Source organism: Diuraphis noxia, unplaced genomic scaffold (genome assembly GCF_037042655.1).
Source record: "Diuraphis noxia isolate RWA-SAM2 unplaced genomic scaffold, SU_Dnox_SAM2 contig0004, whole genome shotgun sequence".
NCBI classification, from domain to species: domain Eukaryota; kingdom Metazoa; phylum Arthropoda; class Insecta; order Hemiptera; family Aphididae; genus Diuraphis; species Diuraphis noxia.
Genome location: NW_028301714.1, coordinates 4,860,983 through 4,887,492, shown reverse-complemented (window position 1 = coordinate 4,887,492; position 26,510 = coordinate 4,860,983). Strand labels below are relative to the sequence as shown.

At 29.2% G+C, this 26,510-nt stretch overlaps 1 protein-coding gene across 2 annotated transcripts in view; it reads right to left on the bottom strand.

Annotated features, from left to right (window-relative positions):
- Window positions 1-379: 379 nt before the first annotated feature.
- Window positions 380-26,510, bottom strand: part of LOC107165233 (uncharacterized) — a 36,480-nt gene continuing 10,349 nt past the window's right edge. Inside the window, exons 2-10 of one of the 2 annotated variants that reach the window (XM_015513387.2) lie at window positions 23,340-23,456; window positions 21,273-21,336; window positions 12,734-12,849; window positions 12,496-12,666; window positions 12,147-12,270; window positions 10,353-10,555; window positions 7,895-9,604; window positions 2,932-3,081; window positions 380-648 (exon numbers count right to left, since the gene is read on the bottom strand). In XM_015513387.2, coding sequence (XP_015368873.2) covers window positions 2,947-3,081; window positions 7,895-9,604; window positions 10,353-10,555; window positions 12,147-12,270; window positions 12,496-12,666; window positions 12,734-12,849; window positions 21,273-21,336; window positions 23,340-23,456 — 2,640 coding nt within the window. In that variant the 3' untranslated portion in view covers window positions 380-648; window positions 2,932-2,946. The remainder of the gene's footprint in view (window positions 649-2,931; window positions 3,082-7,894; window positions 9,605-10,352; window positions 10,556-12,146; window positions 12,271-12,495; window positions 12,667-12,733; window positions 12,850-21,272; window positions 21,337-23,339; window positions 23,457-26,510) is intronic. The other variant, XM_089227288.1, reaches the window with a different exon arrangement.

Here is a 26,510-nt window from a genome sequence, read left to right as displayed (position 1 = left end):
TATCTATATCTGCGGCTGCGAATCTTCCAACAATTTGCTGGTGTTGCGTGGTCACGAGGTTCTCGACGCACCTGTAATCGTATCATTCACGATGCGCAAAAAATGTTTGTTCTCTTTTGAGACTGAGTAAATTTATATAATATAATGGAACTGTATTCAAAGGGTCCTTCGAGAAACAAACTGGGGGTGCTGGATATGTGTTGGCTCGAGACTTGAGAGTCCTCAAATCAAATCTGCAACACTACAGTCGTATCTTAAATACCTATCGTAATTCATAATAACTATATATATATATTTACCTACATTCTATAATTACACTGCACAGTCCACAGTGTCCACAACCAAGTTACCGCAATAAGTTACCTCAAAACGTCACGAATTTGATTAAAAACCATTTATTTCACAAATTGGATTGTTTCGATTACAATTTTACTCGTCGGTGAATATTCTAAGATGTACTTAAAACAAAAAACATAGTTATATAATATATATATAAAAAAAAAAAACAAATAATCAATACAAATATGTCTAGATATATCATAATAAAAACATGATGTCTCGACTAATGAATGTTGAGTACTTGAGTGTGTTGTATAAAATATACTTAAAATCTGCGTGATAATAATTTTTTGTTCGCGTGTCTGGGATCTAAAAAAAAAAAAGTCATAACATGAACATCAGTATCAAGTGTAGATATGTATCTGAAACACAAAGCTGATAAGAAAACGCAAAACACAAAGGTCATAGTAACATTCATAACACACAAAAGTATATAACTCATAATCGGCTACAGCCCATCATTGATCATTGCTACCCAGAGTAGGGATGTGAACAAATGCACTCGAAACATAACCTGTCACACTACTTGTCGATGTTTAGCCCATTTTCGGCTATTTTCTATATAATACAACGTTGTATAGTAGTTGTAAATTTGTGATTCATGAAATGGACTATTTATATTTTGATACTATTAGATTAAGTAGAATGACGCAGTACTTAAATAATAATTGGCTAAATACATAACTTAAATTTTATTTTTTTTGTCAAAATGTCGTGTTCAAATCTTCAGGAGTATCTGGTTCATGAATATGGCTGTCATTAATATCAGTTTGTGTTGATTTTGAATAATTCATTTTTACATCATATGTAGGGTGTCTCACGATGATCTGACGTATGGAATAACTTTTGTTTTATTCAATATTTTAAATTATTTTATTTTTGTCTATATAATTAATATACACTTACGCTACATTTTTAATATATTTTAGATTCTGAACGGAGTGATGAATGTATTGATTTTACAATGATGTGTTTTTTTATTTTTGTGTCTGTCATCACGTTTTGGGGCAGTAAAAGTGCTTCGATTTTTGACTTTAATACCTTGTTCGATCAGAAACAGAAAGTGAATCTAGTTAAAACTTTGGGGGATCAAAAGTAAAATTTTTACGCACAATCAGTTTTCAACAAAATCAATTTTGGTTTTTGATGTAACTTTAAAACAAATGACTATAGATACATGACATTTTTACCGATTGTTTATATAAGTATATTATAACCACCATGCAATTTTCAACAAATTTCGACTTAAGTTGAACTATTCATAGAAATATGCAATTTTCGATTATTATTATTTTTTTTTTAATTAATACCAATACAAATTTATTTATTGGGTAAAAAAGCTTTAAAATTTAATACAAGACTCCTTCCATATTTTTACAATAGAAGTTGAAATAAAATAAAAGAAATACATGGTCACAATTTTTTTTTACAAGCATTCAAAGTATGAATTTTGACAACATACGTAAAAATCACGAAAATTGGCAAATTATTTTAAGCTAGAAATTCCTAAAAAATTTCCTTTTCAAATCTTTGATTTGATAATTTTTAATAATCTATAATATATCTTAGACAGATCTCCGCTCAGAATCGTTTTTCATTATAATAGTATTTATAATATCATTGGATTCAAATGTAATTCCATCCATTACAGCAACCCACTTGTAACCTACTGTACGAGCGATATCCACGCTACCAGAGCGACTTACCCGCTTTATATTAATTAAATTAGTTTGGAATATAATAACATTTTTAAAAATATGATTTTTGAAAATTTGCTAATATGAGTACCTATTTCTAAAATTATTTACTTATCATATAATATTAAAAATGTTTGTCATACATTTAATTAGCATAATAATTGTTTTTCGGATTATTCTGAGACACCCTGTATGTTCCTATATAGGTACCTATACACTAAACATTTTTTTAATGCAACCCCAACTTATATTCCCCGAAACCGATTTTTACTGAAGTGAAAGTTACGAAAAATTAAACATCCATCATTTTCAGTAGTATTTGTTAATTTAAAATCCATTTTTAAAAACGCGCTACTCAAGTACAATGCTGGTTAAAGATTTGTACTTTGTGTAAGGTTGCACAACGCATGTGCATCAGAGAGAATTATTAGAGTCGTCATGAAGTGCAATTAAGATAAAATGCTTCGATATTCAATAATATTAATAAGCGTGAAACGTAAAAATTAAAGATAGTTAAAATTGGTAAACAATGTGTACAAAAGTAAAAGTTATAAGGTAATAAACTAATAAATCGTATTGTATTGTATTCCAGAGTACAAGTTTTCAACGTTGCACGGTGTTAACGAATTTTCATTAAAAATATTTCGGGCACAAATGGTTTGTATCGTCATAATCAAGTAAACAATAGTCAATAGTAGTTATATACATCAGCTAAATAGGCCCTATCGAATAATATACATACTATAATATTCATAGATAAAATCCTGAAAAGAGCTTAAAATATACAATATTTCATACTTTATCTCTAACCGTATACCGTAGGGTGTTGTTTACGATTGTCGATTCGATACATTTAACAGGAATGGCAAACATCAAAATATATCAATATACCTACCAAACTTGACTGAATTTAACCGGATTCCATTTGTTCTCCGAGTTCCGAAATAGTGTTTTCCGACAACGATTGCAGTCTTGGTGATGTCCACATCACGTCGTTGGCCGCCAACAAAGAACTGCCCATTGGCACGTTTACCGTACTACTGAGCTGTAATAACACATTGGAAATTATAAATTTTAACTCGTAACAACACCGCTACACTATTGTATTATTACGTATGGTATTGCAAATACCATCGTCCGTTAAACCGATACACTTGGTACAAAAACAGATTTTGTATTTACAACACTTTATATACGCCATCACAGTAATCATTTGTTTTATAAAATTCTTAATTTTTTAAGAAAGCATAAAGGGTAAAGGGACGTTTTACAATTACGTTAAAATCACATTGTAATAAAAACCTTAACTTTCGCCCAATGCTTTTAACCCTGAATTATAAAGAATTTGATTTTTATACAATGGGTAAAATAAATATTATAATATTGTGTGGGACATTCACAAGATCAGAAATAAAATTATGTTAGTTTTATGATATATAATTAATTATGAAATATATTTCATATGATATTACATATAATATTATTATTATTACATAATAATATTTAATTTTTATATAGGTAATATAACCAACCATAGAACACATTATACTTTTTTGTAGCTAGTGCATACGTGCAAATCGGGAGTCTTATATTTGAGTCTGATAAGCGAATGAATCAATTATTAAATCGAATAAGCGGTGACTACAGGTACTGTAGTACAGTAGCAGTAGGTACAACAAATTGTAAGAGAAATAAAAAAATGATATCAATAAAAAAAACCAAATTTTAAATTATCAATCATCTATTAATAGTAATATGGTATATATAAAGTTAGTAATAAATGTAATTCAGTATTATATTACCAGCTACACTACCATATTATACTAAGCAATTATCGATATTTTATAACATGACATAATACTGCAAAAGTTTTAACGTTATACGTATTCGTTTATTAATTATTATTATAATCGTAACATTGTGGTTATTTATTTGTTATTTGTTCTATAATACTTTACAATTAGTTTTTTGTCCGTTTGTTTGTAGATTGTGATTCTCATACCTAGCTATAATGAGCTAACTTGCATCAATTGTCATAATATACTATACTATAAATAGTAAAGTTATATTCTAATCTTATTTCCAAATTAGAGTCCAAACTGCAGTTTAACGAGAACGTGCTTGTCGTACCAATTTGATTATACAAAAAATGTAATCCCTCGTGATCTTCACTATTTGCACTAACAAAATATACCTCATCTATGTTTACAGTAATTTTCTAATATATAGTATAAATAATCTGGTTGAATTGAAAAAAGTTTACAGAACCTATTCAGTTTAAATCTAAAATATTAACTATACTCTATTATGTAATATCTATCTAGCTGCAGGTGATGTGCTAAAATAAATTGATATAATCTTTCAAGATTAGACAAGATATTGGACAATGGCCATTATTTCTGCAGAACTTGGGTAACATATAATACCTAATTTGATAAAAATAACTTAATTTTACCAAAACACTAAAAAAGTTTATGATAAAAGTCATTTCAGAGAATGAAATGAATTAACTTTGTTCATATTTTTATAAAGTATCATAATAATAATAATTAAAATGTGTTTTTATTTTTTACTTTTTCCGTCCACCAAATTAAGGGGACATAAGTCTATAAGTTTTTAAACATCAACCACACTTGTTTTTACCTACACGTTACGGTTTTCTAGAATATTAAACGACCTTGCTCAGTGCCCACGCTTGCACTCCATATGGTATACTTTGACCCTATAAATAACGAAGAAACAATTACGACAAAATATTCTCATAAATCATAACAGGTGCTATATACGATTTGCATGTAATTATTTTAACTAATTATAGTGAATAAATGTTATATGAAATATATTCAATTATTTTTTTTTATTTTTAATCTAAATTTACTTAATAGAAAGTATTACAAATAACTAATAAGTATAAACTTGTATATAATATACCTAACATAATATGCAAATAACAAGAAAATTCAAAAAATATGGTTTCTTCATATAAAATATAATAATTTATTGTTTTATGACGAATTTAACAGAATGAAATACATAAAAATACCAATGTATAATTTAGGTATATTAAATTACAAGCACCCATTGAGGCTTAAACTCATTATGGTATATTATATTAATATAATATAATATTAAACATTAATATATTACCCATAGATGGATATAATTAAATGAGCTTTCATGTAAAATTTTTATTGTATTGTTATTGCTATATGAAGAAATAAATAGAGTTAAAAATTAAGAGTTTTTTAAGTTTCTTATGACTATTTCAAGTTATAACTTTAATACATAAAAACTTCCACCAAATCAATAAATAGTTGTATCCCACCACAAAAACCCTGTGTAATTTGTATGTATATATATGTGAATAAAAACTAATCAATATTAAACATTTAATATCACTGTAAAATTATTATTTGTTTTTCAAAAGTATGTATTCTACTTTTAATAAAATATTATTGGAATAGTCAATTCTCATTACTCATAACGATGAGGTAGATATTTTTTTCAATTTAAATATTAAAAGGTTAATAAATTATTTTACATGAATTCAAATATTTCAAAGACAATAATAATAGAAGTATTCTTGATTTACTAACCTTGAATTCATTGTTCGCCTATCAATGTCCAATGTGTAAATTTAGACTTTAATGAAGAATACGTGTGTATGGAATTTTAAAATATTACTTTAGTAAAACTTGGGATTTATTTTAATAATAATTAATTGAAACATTGATCATTGTAAATGTTAACAATCAAGAATGGTCAAGTATTAACAATTTGTATCATTGTATGTTAATGCAATATTGTGTAATAACTTTATGTATAATTAAATGCTTAATTAGTTATACACGCAAACTTTGTGAATGCTGTTAATTAAAATATTTAAAAACAAATCCAACAAATACAAACATTTGACTAAGATGTAATTTTGGTACAGTCAGAACAAAATTTCGGTCAAGGTTCTAAAGTTTTAAATTATACATACATTTTTTAATAAACACAATTTTTAAAGAGGAATATAATATATAGATACAATTTCTATAAGAGTATTAATAGATAATATCATATTTAAAAAAAATATGACTAAATTTTTAGAAAAATTTTTCTAAATTTGTTAATGTAGATTAATAAGTTATAATGGTTATCGGCTAGTCATCGCACTTATCATGCACGAACTTAATATAACATAGTATGTGTCTTTAATTATTATTTTTTAAATATAATAAAAAGAAAATTTAACGAATCAATATAACATTATAACCACGTGAATAAAATTATGTATTTATTATCTGAGTTTACATGACATAGTCCGTTAACCTCTTAACTCCTATATTCAGTAAGTATTTACTACTTTGATCTATGTAGGTACCTACAATACAATATACCTATATAAATTTAATTTACTTTACGATATAGACAATTAGGAGCTTTCATATAAAACATAATCAAAAATGTATAGTCTATGCACACACTATACCTTGTAATATTTTTCAAAAGCTATTATTATTTTGCGTATAGTAGCTATGTATTACATAGGAGTATAGGAATAAATATTATGTAAATATATATACATCATAAACGCATGTGGAAGTTACTTATAAAAGTGCTATTTTATAAAATCGTATCAAACATTTTATATAAAATTTAAGAATATTGTAAAAAAATAACCTATTTTTAGGTTACTATTAAATTATATTTAAAAATATAAATCTCAGATACACTGCGCAGCTTCAAAATCTATTGTTTGAGAAGACAATAACATTTTCTGAATCAAATTCAGAAGACATAAGGTGAGTAAATAATGCATAACACTAATAAAACCCATATTATTACTTGAAATTGTCGACAATATAAAAGAATTCTATTGTTAATCCTACTGCACACGCGTCATGACCTCAGGAGCGTCAATGTAAAATATTTATCATAATATATCATTTAATGAAGAATGACCTGATTTTATTTCAGATAACTTCTTAAAAGCTAATACTACTAAAGTACCAACTAAACTAATATATTAGTGAGAAATGTAAATTTCAAACATTTAAAGCCTAATTAATCCACTCGAATGTTATCATGTAAAATGACTAATCAAATGGTTTGCGAGATCGTGTTATTATTGCAGGAACATTAATCATTATTAATCTGTGGCGTTTAATCTATTATGGTTCAAGTTTAAATAACGAATTACAATTATTCGTCGTGCGATTTGAATGACAATTGTTCACGGCAGAAAAACTAGAATTAAATGGTCAAGTTTTTTGAATGATATTAAACATAACATCGTACAAGGTATTTATAATTAGTTATATAAATAAGTTAGAGGTATGTAAATTGAGTCTTAGACACACGTTCTAGGATATAACGTACAAAGCCGTTACCTAGTTAAATATTTTGCAAACTATATTTTCAATCGATAGAAAATAAATACATAGATAGACATAATAATTATCAATTAAAATTAATAATTTGTGACCTGTTGTAGCAATAATAAAATAATAATAATATAATATCATAATTAAGTAGCCAGATAGGATGTGTCATAAGAGGGTGGTTTCTTTCATCAAAATAATGTAAGCCAGTCATATTTGTTACATTTAGCCTACATTCTTCTTGTATCAAATGATATAGATTGTAGATGTGTATATTGCTTGTAAAAACAAAAAATTATATTTTATCAATACCATATAAATGATTGACTCTCAAAAAAACCATTTGCCGGGAAAGTCTGGACGATAATACTTAAATCTTAATTAGTTAGCTAGACAATGGTTATAACCCAAGTCGAGACATTTTGTATTGTGTCATATTAATTATTATTATATTATAATTGTTATGATAAAAACTATGTAAACGGTCACCTGTGAATAATTCTTGGAGAAGTTGTACTGCTGCCCGGACGTACAGTACCAGTGGTGTTGCGGGTCGGGCACCGACAGCCAATTTGCCTGGCCGTCGAAGTCGTTTATCTGGCACGTGGCCATGGTGTGCGGCAACGATTGCCAGCTGCCGTCCGATTGGAATTGCGTCGCACCGTGGCCGTGGCTGTCACCGCCACCACCGCCGCCTGCACCGTGTTGGGGTGACGACAGTTGTACAGGCTTGTTGTTGTACTGCAACGGCGGCTGCCGGTGCCCGTGGTGCTGCCGCTTGTTGGCCGGCAATTCGGCTGCCGTCACGCCGCACTGACCGAATGCCGCCGTGGACGCCGCCGCGCCCTGCTTGTGCAACGCGGTCCGCTTGTGCTGGAGCATCCGCTGCTGGAACAGCTGCTGCTGGAGCCCGGACTTGTCCAGCGCGTAACCGTCCGTGTAGTTGAACCGTTTGGCCATGGCAGCCGACGGTGACCTGGGTGGCACGTCCTTGCCGCACCGGTAGTCGGCCGCAGCAGCCTGTTTCCGGTTCGACGCCAACTGTTCGTCGTTGGGCAAACAGCTCTGGTACAGCATTTTCAGCGTTTCGCGTTCTTTTTGCACACCGCATTCTTGCAGCTGGAACAGTTTTCCGTTGCCACTGGCGCCTACCGGCACGCGACCGTTGTACTGCTGGAATTGAGGCGACCTGGGCGACGACGACTGCACAGCGTTAGCCACAGCGACGACAGCCGCGGCCATGACAGCCGGGTCGATCTGGTTCATCAGTCCGTCGGACGCCCGTCTCCCCTCCCGGAAGCTGAGCGGCGACATGTTGTCGGCGCGCGGCCGGACGCCGTCGCCTGCGGAGCTGTGGTTGTGCGCCAGGAACGAGGCGCGCCTGTCCCACGACGATGGTGGACAGCCGTTGGCCGCCGCCGCAGCCGTGCAGTCCACACCGTACTTGATTTCGTTGGCGCACGATGGCAGGCTGGACACCTGTAGGTCTGACTCGAACTGTTGCAGGTTCACCGCGCACTGCAGATGATCCGCCAGGTTCTGGCTGTGGCTCTTGATCACCGGGCCGCCGCCGGCTGTGGGTGGGTACGCCGACCGGTGCGACTGTTGCGTGGGGCTGGACGAAGCAGCAGCGTCCTCTAGGTCCGTCTCGATGCCTTCATCGGTCGACGTAGAGTACTGTGGCGCCATCATGGTCATGTGATCCAACCGGTTGTGATAGCACATTTTCGGGCCTTCGTCGTGCGGCGCCTGAAGCACCATGTCGATCTTGTCCGGTTTGCAGCCCTTGAACTTGGGCAGCTGAGGTAGCTCTCTGAACGGCGGATGCTGTTGTTGCGGTGACTTGCAGAGGTCAGCCAGGTTGACAGAATGCTGTACGGCCCGGCCCTGGCTGTACGACCGCGGTCGGTTGGACGCCGTGTGGCCACTGTTCAAGTGCACGGCCGCACTGGTTTTGGGCTGTTTCCACAGGTCAGGCTGCATGTACTGGTGCCCGGCCGGACAGTCAATCGATGCTCGCTTGTTGGGGCTCGAGTGTCCTGTGAACAGCTGCGGCTGTTCGTACGAAAACAGTTTCTCCGACAGTCGCCGGTCCTGTAGATAGTGGCTGCTGTTCTCTTGCGCCTGTTGCTGCTTGAGTTTCTCCAACAACAGATAGTAAATGGCAGCGTAATGATCGTACGTCCGATTTCGCAGCGACTGAAATGTGTAGAAAATACGAGTGAGAGTCTATGTTGTTATAATTTCAATTGCCTTTCAAAAAATAGTCTTCAATCGTTGACGAGATGGAAAAGATAGTACCTAATTACACGCATCAGCTGAAAAACTATAAAAAAATAATACTGAATATGTTTAGGGGGGCATTCGAACATGTTTGAAATATTGTACAACAATACGTATATGTAAAGACATCCTTTTATAGGTGTAGTAGTACGCGTACTCTTGTCTTGCGATAAATTTAAATAAATTTAATAACTAATATTTATTATTATTATTATTATTTTATTCAACAAATAATACCTATGTATATAATTTAAATAGGATCGTGTCAAAACCGTCGCCAGCATACCTACATTGATCTTGAATTCAGAAAGTTACTGGCGAGTGATGTCATAAAATAATGTATAATTCATGAAAAAATTAAATATTCATAGGTATAGCTAAATGCTTCCATTAACACTTGAATTTTTAACGGAGAAAACTATTGCCAATTATTATGAAGAATCCGTAAATATACGTAACTAAAATTTTTGAATATAATTCTATTACATGCTTCTTGCTATTTCAATTTTTTTTTTTGCGTTATAGGTTTTTAACAAACACAGCAAATAAATATATCTAATATATTAATATTTATATCGGACAATGGATAAAAAAAAATGTCATTTAATATGACTTACAACGTTCCTTTATAATCTAGAACACTATTAGAACTAAAAAATCCAACCTGTCTAGTTCTCGTCGTATTTATATCCAAACTGCTCATGAACCGCAAAACTTGGTCGTTAGGCTCTGCGGGCATTTCAGCGATCGTACCCGGTAGAAGTCTCGGCGCTTCTTCCAACATCCAAGGATGTCTTTTGATCTGTTCCACGGTATACCTTTTATTCGGGTCCAATATGAGCATTTTACGTATCAATGATTCACAACCTGTAAAACGCAATAATATTTTAATACCATTGTTATGTATTCGCATTTCACGTATTGAAATATTTATTAGTGCTCGTTCTTATGCCGGCCAAGCGGCCCAGCCATTGTGTAAAATTGATCGTTCTGCCGTTGATGGCAGTGACGTCATCGCAAGTACGTCATACCACGCGGGCAGACCCGGCGCGGAGTGAAAATAAAACCTGGCGTAACCACTAGATTCTTGTGTTTGAAAATTTACGACGAACCGACTCGCAGTTACGTCATCGCAATCGTTTAATTTTATAACCGACAGTCCACTTTTAAGTATTCCTCTGAGGCCGTTGCCTTCAATTTTTCACGTCACCCACATTATAATTCAATTATTTAAACCTTTGAAAAAAAATCTAACACATTTACTACCTATGAAAATGTTCAACAGATGAGAATATTGATTCGGACAGATTATACGCGTGAATTGAAAAAACTTTCAAGAATTGTAAAAAATTGTAAATAAAAGTATAGGTTTATCTTGCAATGATTCTCTGTAAACACTATAACATGATATGATATATTACTATATTTATGTATAATGTATATATATTTTATATACTTGCATGTAAAAGCAAATAAACAAATATTTATAGAGGGCTTAGTGTGATTTTGTTGTATATTATTATGATATATTATTTGAGTTGTTTTCAAGCACGTTTCAATAGTTTTCATACAGTCTTATCAATTTATATATCAGAAATATCAATTAAATTTAGTATTAATCATCACTAAAAATGAATTCTTTATAAATATATAGATATAATACTAGTCACTAGATACTTAGGTGTTAAGTCTTTAAATATAATCGAAACAAATATAAAAACAAATTACCATCAACAAAAATAGTAAAATTAGGTAAAGTATGTTAAAATTTGAACTTATATTTGGCGTACGTCATATACATTTACTTCCACTTATGACTAATATAGGTGCGTATAGGTTCTATGTTTTGATATTGTTTATTAGTAACAATATAATGCCAAATTCAAACATTTTATGGTAAAACTATAACGGAAATTTCACTTACATTTGAAATATATTCTATGCTATTTGCTCTATGAGAATCAAATTATAAATAAAATAATAAATAGATAAATTACCTATTAATAATTACAAACTAAAAAGTAACGATATGAAATGCATGAAATCAATTTAAATTTTTATAGTTTGTATTGAATGGGTAGGTATACAGGTATACTAGCCACTAGGTATAGCAGTTATAATACGTACATACAATAAAATTATACTCCAAACTGTTAAACCGATAAGTGACGTTACAAGCATTTGAAAATTAGCCATGGGAAATTATGTAAGTAGATGTTTAGATGTTATGGACAGTATTTTGTGGATCAATTTTGATAATATCAAAGTATAATTTATTATATTTGCTCTATAGATTTCTTACTCTTGAATTTTTGAATCAACAGTGCCATATTAAAATGTTCGTCACGCCACAATTATTATAATCGTGAAGCGAATCTGAACGAAAAAAAAACAAAGATTTCTCCGGAACAAAATGACAAGATGTTACGTATCATTAGATAAACTTTATTTAACTAACCTGTACTCATAAAGTATGGTATACGAAATCGCCCAGACAATACCCTATCTCTGAGAGAATGCAACGTGCTTCCATCGAATGGCAGTGCTCCACAAACCAATACATACAAAACTACTCCCATACTCTGCAAAAAATTTTTTTTAAAACAAAATTATCAATATTGTAAACAAATCAAAGTAAATTCATAATTATCATCAATAGGTAAAAGGTAAAATGAATTGTATATTTGTTACATCTTCAGTTATAATAGTGTTGTTATCCATTTTTTATTAAAATCTACAGCATGAATCATACCTGCTAGCTACCTATGTTTAGTATAATATAACTGTAAATAATTCGAAACATTTACCCAAACATCAATCTCAGGACCATAATATTTTTTGCCTTCGAAAACTTCAGGAGCAGCGTAAGGGGGTGATCCACACCAAGTAGCCAACTGTTCACCGGGCGTAAAGTAATTACTAAATCCAAAATCAGCTATTTTTATATTCATATTAGCATCAAGTAGCAAATTTTCCGCCTAAACAAAAATGTATTTATCAATATTGTTCTAAAAATTATTTATTTTTTCATCAAACATTTCCTACTTTTAAGTCTCTGTGTACAACGTGTCTATTATGACAATACTCAACCGCCGAGAGTATTTGCCAAAACTTTTTTCTCGCAGCCGCTTCAGTCATTCGACCGTATTTGGCAATGTAATCTATATAAATACAAATATTATATATTACAGAAAAAATTTGATTAAATTCAAATTTATGTATAATACAACTATGAAAATGAAACATATTATAAGTATTAAAATTATCTAATATTAAATATTTATATTAATTTAATTCATAATTTAATGATTAAAAATATTATAGGACTTATATAATTATACTGCTACCTATAGGCTATAACTTCTATATGTGACAATTTATATTAGGAGTTTATTTAAGACAAATTTGATTTAAGGATGAATGTTTAGATGTTTCACTAAGATACCTAGTAAATTAATATCTTAAATGTTAATATAAATATTATTATATTAATAAGGTATTATGCTTTATATTCCTAAAACATTTTCACTTAATATTATCCATAAATTTATATAAATTGAAAAACAAAACACTATGTTTAGTTGTTCTTGTTAAAAATTTTATTACCATAAAATAATTACATTAAAATAGTTAGAAAATGTTATATTTTCAAACCTAACTAATAAGTAGGTATTATATAGATTTACTGTACACACTACACATTGTATAGGTAAAAAAAATATATATATTTGCTATTTACATAAAATAACAAAACCTTTTTTAGTTGATAATGTATAATATATTTATCATATTGATTGATCACGAAGGGGAGTTAACTAGATACTTTCACGAACAACATAATTTCTTTGTAGAATATGGCGGATAACTTTATTTATATTATTAAAAAAATACATTCAATATGAATAGGTGGTATTAAATTTTAAGTAAACGACTGTGATGGTATTTATATTCTAAATCGTTAAGATACCAACCCCAATATAATACATAATGTTTTTTATAACTATATACGTAATATGGTAACTTATAAGTTCAAGTTGGCATATTTAAATTACATATCACTTGATTCAGCTGATAACATTTTGCACCTATAAAATTATTTCTTTATTTACATTTTACAAATAAAATATCATTGTTAAAACCGCAATTATACATCAGAAAAGTCATAATAGAGATTAATTGATGAGTACCTATACCTAAATTTTCACATACAATTGCAATTTTAGTATGATAATAATAAGTACCCATTCCATTTAATGTAATATGAATATTTAAATATTATATTATCATTTATTTTGTAGTACTTTTATTAACAAATAATATAGACATAATATAGTTACAGTTGGTTATAGTTAATGTAACCATTTCGATTGTAAAATAGTAATAAATATATATTATTATATATTATAAATAAATAAATATTAATTTTTCATTAATTGATTATCAAAGAGTGGATAAGTAATAAGTATATGTTATGTTTTTTTCGTATAGCATGAGCGACTACGAAAGACTGACAGCTAATGACGAGATAAAAAGTTTTATCAACAATAATTGTCAATAATATTAAGCTTATAGAACTTATATTTCCGACCAATACGAAACATACATATATGTACATTGTACATATATATATATACAGATATAATATAATAGTATAATAGTATATAACAACTTTACTCACCTACACCCAATTATATTTATCTAAAGTTTTTGTTTTTGTGATAATAAATTAGAAAACAATATTATATTATCGTATTAAATATGATAACTTTCAAATACCAAGCTCTGTTTATTACAATTAAACTATGATTGAATATTTATAGAACTTTCAAAAAAAATGTATATATTTTAAGTTAACAGAAAAATATATGGTGATGTGTGTTAAGATCTTCATAATGCATTGAATAGTATTGTATTATACATTAGAATTCAGAACTCCAATAACTCGAATCAGTCGTGGGTAAAAAAAATGGTGTTATTATAGAAAAAATTGTAAGTAGGTACAAATTGAAATGCAGAAGCATATAGATATTCCTTCGATTTATCGAACATTTTACTGATAAATAGACGTTAGAGTTATCTTAGGTTCCATTGTATAATATGATAGTATAGGCCTGCAGTGGCGTATATTTATTTATTTGTTTTTTTTTTTTTTGGTGGAAGGGGGTGTCTTCCATGTCTGGACACTCCCTGACTTAAAAAAATTCTTAAATATTGGTATTATTATTAATTTTATAATTTACTATTTTTATCTTAGTATATACATATATGTAGATATATTCATTATATGTTGGACACTCCCCTAAAAATCGCCCAAAATACGCTACTGGTATAGCGGCTACCTATATATATTATGAATATATATAACATTGAATTAAAACAAATTACGCGTATTATAATTATATTTATTAACTACATATTAATATATTGCATAATAGAACTATGTATTTTCTTTAATGGCGGGATTAGATATTATATTAATATTTAAAGTCGTATAATAGTAATTTTATATTTTGGTTAAATCAACATTGTTTCTTTTATTAAAATATAACGCACCACACAAGTTTAAAAAAATTTAAGTACAAACTTTACCAACAAAAAACACAATACATTAAAAAAAATACTAACATTAAATTATTATTCATGCAGTCATGACCTAGACCTTATATTAACAATTCAGAACACTTTTTTCCCAGTAAAGAACTTCTTAAAATAATCTTTATTTAATATCATATAAATACGGTTATACATTAATGGTAAACAATATGATTCCTTGTTCCAGTCGTTCCACTAGTATAGATTCTACGAAATATTACGAATTTTGCACAATATAAAACGGGTAAAGAAATATTATTATTTTTTTATTCATTATAACAATACGAAATAAAAAATAACACAAATGAATAAATAGAAAAGTGCAATCTCGAACGCAATTTATTGACTATTGTAATATCAATATTATTTTACTTCTATAATAGTTCTATATAGCTCAAAACTTTATAGAGTTTGTTATATATTTTTTATTTCCAATAACAATATTGATCCAAAACGACCTAAAATAGGTAACTATAGGCATATTATATACGGTTGAACATATATTATATTGTACAACATAAATATGATTTTTACGACACTGTATGAGAAAACTGAGAAAGCTTGTAATATTGTACTATAGTTTTGTAATTCGATAGAAAAATGTAAAACTTACTATTGTACACAGTAACATACTTACATACCTAACGTTAATATTTTTAGTAATACCTCTTTTTGTAACAATTAACAAGAAAGGAACTTGAAAATAATTGGTACCTATTATACGATGTTCGAATTTTAACAACGAACCTATTGATGATTATATGATATACTTAGATGTTTTCTTGTTCATCGGCGGCCGCATAATAATTTTTTTCGTTCGGCTAATATTTCAAAAATAAAATTTAAAAAGTTTAGGTAACAAATTTTAAGTAACATATAACTGCATAAAATAAGCCTGGGAAATTATTATTATATTACTGCAGATTGTCACGTGTGTTTATTTAACTTAATAGGTATTCTCGTTTATCTACATTATGTCTCTCGCAACTAAGTATTTGAATACTGAATGAAAATGAGTAATTAAAGTTTTAAAATATTTACATAAATTATCTAACTCTTAAAAATTGTCGATCTCCGGTTTTTAAGAAAACAAACATTAAAAATGTTTTATTTTGAGTTATCCTAACCAAACACTATTGTAAAGTAAAATAGTTGTGGTTTCATATTACTATATAGAGTAGGAAATAATTATCCAAAATCAAATTTGAAATATATAGCTATTAGAAAAAACAAAGACGGTGATAATTGATAAACATCCTGAGACGATCTGTATGAATATTAAATATATGATAAATATGATATATATATTAATTTATATAGGTACCTGCTGTAATAATATAATAATATTATATACGTATTTAATTGAACGGCGTTGTCACTTAATTGGTACGGTGTGACACCATTTTCCGTCACCTACTTAGTGTTGTACTAGAGTATCAAAAATATTCTTCTATAGACTTGCTGCAGAAATGATGTCAAAAAAAAAAAATCGCTAAGCCGTGGAAAAAATCTTTATCCTTTCGACACATTCAGTCAGGGAAAGGGATGAAAGTCATGCTGTGATTTAGATTGTACGCGATATCTTCGTACGAAACATATATTAATATTCCATTTGATTATAGACAATGCAATATTATGTTCAATAATTTGAGCGAAGTTCATAGCATAATAAACGTTACTTATACAGTTATAAAGTAATACATCATAAATCTTAATATTCACTGTCGCTTGTCGAGGAAATAAAGGAGGGGAGTTGGGCACAATTCGAAATATATATATACCTATATAAGTCCCCATAGCTCTCCACCTCCATCTCTCTCAACCTGCAAGTGATATAGATATTACAGATTAAGTGCATAAAAAGCAATGATGCACGGATAAAAGTGTTACTATTAAAATATCACGTTTAAAAAAAAAAAGGTTAGCTGACAGTGCATTGAATAACTCGCAGTATATCATTATACTATTATGTATATATAGTGACTATTAAAAGTTCGTTTGGACAAAAGTCAAAAAGTAATTAAATAATGTATCAGGTTACTTGAAAACTCGTACGTCTTCGGGAGTGTCGAGTATATTATTATAGTGTACCTACCAATATAATCTCTATATATATATATGTATATATTATAATATACACATAATAGGTACAGTACTGATAATAATATATGTACTTTAATATGTATGTATAGATGATAACCTACAGAGGGCAGAGGCGTAGCCAGGGGGATTTGGCGTTTAACCCCCACCCCTCTTGACGTTTTTCCCTTTAATAAATGTATTATTCTTATTATACGAAAACTTGGTTTAATTTATATTTACCCCCCCCCCCCCTCTCACCACCCTATCACCTATTTCATTATCTTGACTACGCCACCGAGTCTGCTGCAGCATAATATAATATAATATGATGGTGTATAATCACGGCGGAGGCGGCGGCGCGCGGCGGTGCATTTTATACGTCGTATCAGCCGATGACAACACTGCAGCGCTGGACGGGAAAAACGCAACACACCCGCGGCGGCTGTTGTTGTATAGTAGTTGTAGGTACGTTACACTTTCGGGGGTCGACGCATTTCGTGCGACGGCGGCGGCAAGGGCGTACAGCGAGCAACCGGCGGAGGCGCGTTGAAGCCGGTCGGCCACCGCTCGCACACGATCAATAAGCTCTCTGTAGTACGCGCTCTATATATAATATAGCTGCTCTTTAGTCGCTGTTTCATACATAGGTATACAAATAATAACCGGGTGGGCGCTTGCGCGCGTAAATTATGTGTGTTTGTGTGTGTGTGCGATTGTCGCTATAGATCGCTCGATCGCTCGCTAGCTGGCTGGAAGCCCAACCCTTCGGGCACCGCCTCTCCCAACGACGGCGATGCGCGTACTGTAACCCACGTTATATCCGCGCGTATAACCAAAAGCTCTACCATTTTGCATACACCTCGTCATCATCACTGCCACCGACTGCGCATTTTACACTTTCACCATGCAATTTAATATTAGGTATATACATCACTGTGTTATTATACAGAGCGATTATTTTAACGAAACTACATTTTGTTTGGGCAGTAGGTTTTTTCAAAAAAAATTTTAATAGGTAGGTACCCCGTATAATATTATGTATATCATAATATGCGATAAAAGTAGGGGCGAGCACCAAAAGGTTATACTTCGAAATTGGTGGAACGCTCTATATACCTACCACTCTCGCATAGGCATAGCTGGTCTATAAACTTTAAATGTATTACATAAATATTATAAATATAAAAAATTTATTTACATATATTAGTGCCATTGACGTGTTTAATATATAGGTAACTGCCAAATAATATTCACCATCAGATAACAAAAATATAACAAACATATTTATGGGCCGTTATTAAAGAATATAATTTAAAAGCCTAAAGAATCGTGGTCATAGAAAAAATGAAAAAATGCGATTTTAGACTTTTTGACTGCTCTAAACTGCGAGGAAACATTTGGTTGAAAACATAAAATTTTGGCCGAAAAAAATTAAAGTAGTTCACTGTGAAAAGATCACTCTGTGTATATCCCTAAACCGTTAAACCACGCACAATGCGTTGTGTACTATATAGAAAGAATATAATCGAAGGTATATATACCTATAGGCATAGGCTATAGGTATATATTTATTTATCAATTGCTGTGCAAAACAGTCAAAACGAGTTAGTTATGAGAATTCTTTTCTATGTAAAAATATTTTATTTTTTTAGTTTATGCAATATTTCAAAACGATAAACCGTCGACTTTTGTGTTTTTTCGATAACGAATTTTATTGCAATATTGTATAATAATACATTTTATATAATATTAAATATCTATAATAGACGGCTATATAAAATGTAATACTATATTTTACAGTGTATATTGTATAATATAGTTTTTCCATTGGAATTCACGGGAAACTACAATATTGAATTCCTCAATAATAGCTTTAATAATTTATTTCAAATTTTGATATGCTTAAAGCCACAAAATCATATCATTGATTTTTTTTTATGGTATAGTATATTAGTGTAGACGTTTTATCATTTTTATTAACACATTTTTGGAACTGGGTTCGTATTCTAATACTCAAGAAATCAGAATACTGTGTTTATTAATTTTATTACGGACCTACTTGTTATGTACTCGTAACATTATTCAAAAACATACATCACACATGACACATATGTATTCAATGGCGGATTTAGGATTTTTTTGCAATATATGCTGTCATTAATAAAGCTTCTTTATAGGTACTTATAAATAGCATAAACAACTTCAGGGTAAAAATACAATTTTGTTGGTAGTAGGTATGTCTACCTCTACATTTTGAGATCTTCATACGTTTAACGTTTAGTTCTACACTTCTACGTGATAACTGATAACTAAGTAATTTCAAATAAAATAAAAAGTTCAATATGCGAAATTGTGAGTCTGTGAACGCTTCAGCTCCTAAAAAAACCTTCCCCTCCCTTCCTAAATCCACCACTGAACACATATAAATTTATATATTTTATAAGAATTTCTTTGAAATAAAAAAAAACCTTAAAAATAATACATATTTGAAGTAAGTGCTTAGTGCTTACTATATTATAGTCACATGTTTTCTTTTTTATCAACATTTTTTTTATTCGCTGTAAAAATGTTATAAGTTATTCATAATACATTATATTAAGTTACAATTGGAAATTTAGTTTAGTCAGGTAAATATATAAGAACCTACTTGAATTTTATATTAAATATGTAGAATTTTAAAACTGTATATTTGTTGGTATTAAATGGTTGAGAATTAATACGAAGTTAATCATTAAAAGTTTAATTAAACCTTATTTAAAAACCTAAACATAATAACTATGTACAATTTTGTTAGGTAGTAAATGTACTAAACTTAACTAAACAACTTACGCACTACATAATGTCTCAATATGTAGATATATGAGGTATATTACAAAAAAAAAGCATTACCTACATCTTACTGTCTACTCCAAACATAATTTTTTATCTTAAAATTCAAAAATTTCGTACAGTAAAGTACTAAAGTGCATATCAATGTTTATTGTTTGTGAAGTTGCAATATTGAATATGGATTGTACTTTAAATCTTTAATTATAGAAATTATATAATGCCACCGGGAATATCATATATTTTCAATCTCCCGGGGTTACCACTGTTGGTACAAGAAAATTTGAAAGTAATATTATGCATTTTAATATTTCCATAAAATAAAATCAACATTTTAAACTTGAATTAAATTTCAACAGAAATGTAACAGTTAACAATAATTAAATCATGGCACAATTACAATATAAATATAACAGACAATAGTCGTTGGATCCACGGTAAAGTATAGATACTATAGATAGCAGATATGATAAGAAATTAAATATAAGTCGACTTAATATTCAAGGTTTTGTTCAATATCAATGTATAGTTCTTATTTAACCTTTCGCCATTCGAAATAGTTTTTCAAATACTGACTAACAATAATAATTATGTTTTTTCATACATATTTGATACATAATAAGTTAACTATGATTTACTATAATGAATACTTGAGTCATAGAACAATAAAAATATAACACTCCAAAGTAGTTGACCTGTTGTTTATCAATGTGTACAATGTATATATAGCTAATTATCATTATCAATGGCATAGAAAGTATAATACGGACTTAGTAAAATTTCTATTATACTCATAAAAGACTTAAAATCTCTATACTTTAATCAGATTAAAAATAAACTATTTGTGAGATAATAATATTTGTAAAATAATATTAGTACTAATATTATATTTTAAAATGTTCAGATAAATATTAAATAATCAATATTGATTTAAATTCTTATACTCCGAAAAAAATTTAAAAAAATTATAAATAAATCATCATTATTATTCTTACAATTTGAAAACTAATAAATATTAATAAATTATTCGTAAAAAAAGTTTATGGATTCACTATCTTATTACGTCAAAATTATTGTTACTTACCAAATATTTCTCCTTGACTGGCATATTCCGAAATAATGTATATCATATCTTTTGATTCCATAACCTATTTTTAACAATAATTAATTCGATTTAATCGATATATTGATATATCATTCCTATTAATAAGTATTTGTTTAAGCCCGTTATAACTATCTTAATTATTCAACTAAACCGATAACTTTGTTTCGCAGAAATGCATAACCCTTTACAGTCTACATAATATATCATACATACATATATATAGGTACTAAATGTACTTAACTAAAGTTTAAAATTTTTCATTTAAATAACTATTTGATTACTGAATTAATTTTGAATAATAATTTTAATAAATTAAAATAAATACTAATTATGTATGAGTACCTATAATAATCTTTAATACTTATAAATTAAACCCAATCTAAATAATAACCAATCGAGTTTCAAACTATCTAATAATAATAATAATAATAATAATCCAAATATCAAATAATCCCAACGTCAAATATTATACGTTCAACCGCAATTACAACGGAGCTAAAACAATCCAACCTACTTATATCAAAAATCAGTAATAATTGTCATTTTCAGTTTTTACTGAAGACTTTTTGTTTTTTCAATCGTTGTGAATTTAATCGACCCACTTACATGTAAATAATTTTTTCTTAGTTCTAAGAAATAATAATTAAGTCACTACTCAAAGCTTTATTAAATTGTATAATCAACAATCATGATATACAAATGTAATATCTACTAAATACTCGTATAATATGTATACGTATATTAAGTTTTAGAGAGCTGTAAAAATAACACGTATCTCGTGTGATTTAAAATCATTAGATAGCTTATACTGTGTTTAATATCAACTAATGAATTTTTTGAAAGTTCCCTGGATATTTAGATAGAAAACACTAAAAGTATTCATTTTTATGTCAGTGTTTAGATAAGGTTATTTGGACATCATTACATCTGCAATTACTACAATCAATACATTGGTTATTAAGTAACGAATCTAACCCAAAGTTTGTCAGGTAACAAAGTACACGCGGCAGGTAACTTATATAAAAAGTGAATACATGTCCGATCGCAGTGCAAATTTGGGAAGATGTTGAGTGCACTGACTGCCAAAAAGGTTTCTGGCATATTATAATCTGAACTGGGTTACACCCAAAACCAAGATATACCAATATAACGTCGGATTTGTACTAATTTATAATTATTTTTCATGGGTAAAGTCAACAATAAATCAAAAACTACCAACTGGCCAATTATATTCAACCTACCTTAGATTGGATCAAGTAAAACCTCAAAGCGACAAACTTGGAATAGATTTGAAACTTTAGAGTAAGACTTTGTACTCTTGTACTCTAACATAAGTACCTATACCGGATAATTTATGGCTCGCATAATTACAAGCTAGTCTCGAGGACAACGACCTAGTCCGACGGGATTACCATGATATAATTTAATCAAACGTGTCCTGACTGTCTCACTAAATGATCAACGTAGAGCCTTAACAGTGATAACTTAAAACTCTAGACTCACAATTACTGAGACTTTCACGGTACCTTAGCACAATCAAGTACGCGTGCACTAAGAAAGCATTTTTGAAATTCAATTTTTAAAGCGGAGCTTGTACAAGTATTTTAAGATAAGATTAAAATGTTAAAGTTTTGAACACAATTACATCGAATATTAAAAACGAATTGAAGAAAATTGTAATAATGTAAAGTTTAAATTTTTAATGAGCAACTAAGTGCACGTAGTCAACTAGTATAATATAAGAGAATACTATTTACGGCTTAATAAAACATAATTTTTTTCGTAAAAAAGTAAAAATAAATAAATATTATTACTTTAACCCTTTAACGAAACTATAGGAAACATTTTTTTTTTTTTTGAACATAATGTATAACACTGAACATTAATATTGTTCAGTTACTTACTCTATAATAAAGTCTATAAAAGTATAAAATAAGTATGGTTTTTTAATAGTCAGATATCAATTTAAAAATAAAGACATTTATTTATTAGAAAATCCCACATTATTTTAAAAAAAAAAATAGATTTTTGTTTTATTTTACCCACTTGATATAGTTTAATGATATGAGGATGGTCCAGCTGTTTCATAATGTCTACTTCACGATGAACTTTTTCCAGATTAACTGCATCCAATTTCCTTTTATCGATCATTTTTATAGCAACCTGAAAAAACCAAATAAAATAAGTCATCAAAATATATATAGACCCAACACCCATTACCCACACATTTTTCAAACAAAATAACTATCAATTATCATGTACATAAATCATACAAATATATGCCAATCGACAAAAATATATTTATCAATCTTCATCTTAGACACATATATTTATTTTCAATAATGTAAGAATAATAATTAATTAACTAATGCACCTATAACTTTACTAATAACTGTAATGAGTAATAAGATACAAAGGTCAGATATATATGTATTTTAAATTAAATGTATGATGAATATTTAAATCAAATTATCATTATGTTTTTGTATCACATATTTTAATATTTTTTTTTTCCTATTGAACTATTAATATTTAATAAGTATTATTATTTAATGATATAGTTATTTAATTGTTTATAAAAAGTTACAACATTTTATTTACACTTTACTTAAATAAATAGAGGAAAGTCTTATACTAATACCTCACTGACCTTAGCGTACACAAGTACAATTATATAAATTGTATGTATATCCAAATATTTTTTTATATTTTTTTAATTTTTATACATTTATAGATATAGTTTAAAAATACCGAAAGGGTGATTGAATATACAACCCCCTCCGCGTGTACGTCATTGCGTTAACTGATAACAATGGAACCTCGATAACTTGAATGATCGGAGACAAAAAAATTTGAATTATAAACAATTTTTATTCGTGTACTTTTTTATTTTCCTTCGAACTATATAGGTAGATATAAAACATTAGAGTTATCGAGATTCCGCTGCAGTATAAGGATGCCAAAATATATATTACCTACTTTTTTTTTGTATTGATCTTGAAATTTACACAAATAAATTTCCGCTTCGACAACACTGGCCACTAGCGTTACATTTTTAGTAAGATACAATTATATCATAATAAATAGTAAATTATATATTATTGTAATATAGTTTATCTTTATCATTATTTATTTATTTATATTTACAGGAATAACTTTTAGGGGAAAAAAAATTAGATATATACAGATTTACAATTAAATTATAGTTACAATATCAAGAAAACAAAAATATATATTAATTATACAATTATACATATATTATAATATATACATAGGTGAGGTATAAGCATTAACAGAGGCGGTAAACATCAACATTGGCCAGATACATTAATCGTGTGATAGGTTCATTCGCTAATTAATTAGAGGTGTAAGGAGGAATATATAAAGGAATATGATTTCTAGAAATACACGTTGAGGTACCCTAAATTTAACATATTGGCATATTGCAATCTTAATATTTGTACAGTGTAACTTTTGAGCTGCAATGTACCATCTCATAATTGAATGCTTATGTTATATTATATTGCTATTAGCTATAAAATACCTATGTTATATAAAACCTAGTAGGTATCTATATTATGCTTAATTTATTTAACGGAAGAATTAAAGCAAATTCAAACTTAATCAGTTTTAAGTTGAATATTTACCTAAAAATCTGAATATCTCTACTTTCGGTGGTCAGACTGTATATAGAAGATACTAACAATAAAATAATAGATAATATTAGATTCAATGTAGTTCAAACCTCATAAATAAATACCTAGTGTGGGTTGAAATAATATCCCCGCATACCTATACATATAAATATATAACGCATTCTGGTCTCGGTTAGTGTATACGTCAACATTCCAAATAAATACTATGTTAAGATAACTCTGGCATCAATACTAAAATAAATAAAAATACTTACGTAAAAAATAAATGTATATTTTTAATTTTGAAAAATAAAAATGTTACTGTACGAACCGTGAGGATTAAATGACATGTAATTTAAGTAATATTCAATACATTTATAAGCGAATCGAAATCTAAAAATAAAATTATTAATTTATCGCCAAAATGTAGAATTGGCAACATTCTATTTTAGAATTTTATATTAAAAAAATAAATTGATACATACCTTACAGTAGTACAATTATAATTACAACGTTTACTATACGGTTATATAAATTCACAATAAATTATTGTCAATTTATATTCATAGTACCAACGTTTTACGTTTATAATAATTATTATTTTAGTCTTAAAACATTCACTCTGTTTAAAATATACTTGTTATAGACATTATTTTCTTTTTTATACTATAATGTTAAGAAAAACGAAAACTTAAAGAAATGAATCTTAATCGGTTCTATTTAAACAATATCTTACTCTTTAACAAGCCACAAGGACACATTATTACATTATATTACCTACATGTTACATTTTTCCAAACATTTTCACAAGTAATTTCAATAGTTATAACGATATACTTGACTGTCTCAAACATGCTAAAACCAGATTTTTAAATTCCCATTTTAATGTTTTTAAATTTGAGATGATATCGTCCTAACCCTATAAGCTCATCATGAAAAAAATATTATCTATTTCTAAATTTATTATAAGTTATGTACCTCGCCACTTGAGTGTACGTACACATAACGTTGTGAAATAATAGTTATAGTTTGGCAAATAGCTGGAAAAAGTTAAATATTATACAATAATATAGGTTATGTATACGCGTATTGACAAACTGAAAGCTTAAACAATTCAATGAAATTCTTCGTGCACACAACCCATAACTAAAAACCCCAAATACTCATATTCTGTGTAACGTGGAAGGCTTATACGACTTATACACATAACTTCTATACATTCAAACAAATAGTGGCGATTTGGCGATTCGCATAATGTTATTATATATTTAGAAATGTTTTTTTGCCGCACATACCCGAGCATACGTACGAAATCGTAGCTTTTACGTCACTACTCTAGTTTAAAACGTCTCACGTGCAAAACAACCAGTGACGTTTATTCGATTTATTGGTCAGTTGGTCACGCACGTTTTATAACGTAAAGAATTTTAAAATGTCATTGATTAAAAACAAATTTTAATAGACATTTTATTTCGCCAAATTACAATATGATCAAAAATTCCAACATATAATTTTAAAATAAAAGTCGTGTTTATCAAGTATCCAATTCACGTGCTTTTGTTTCAACCATTCTAACCCCCTT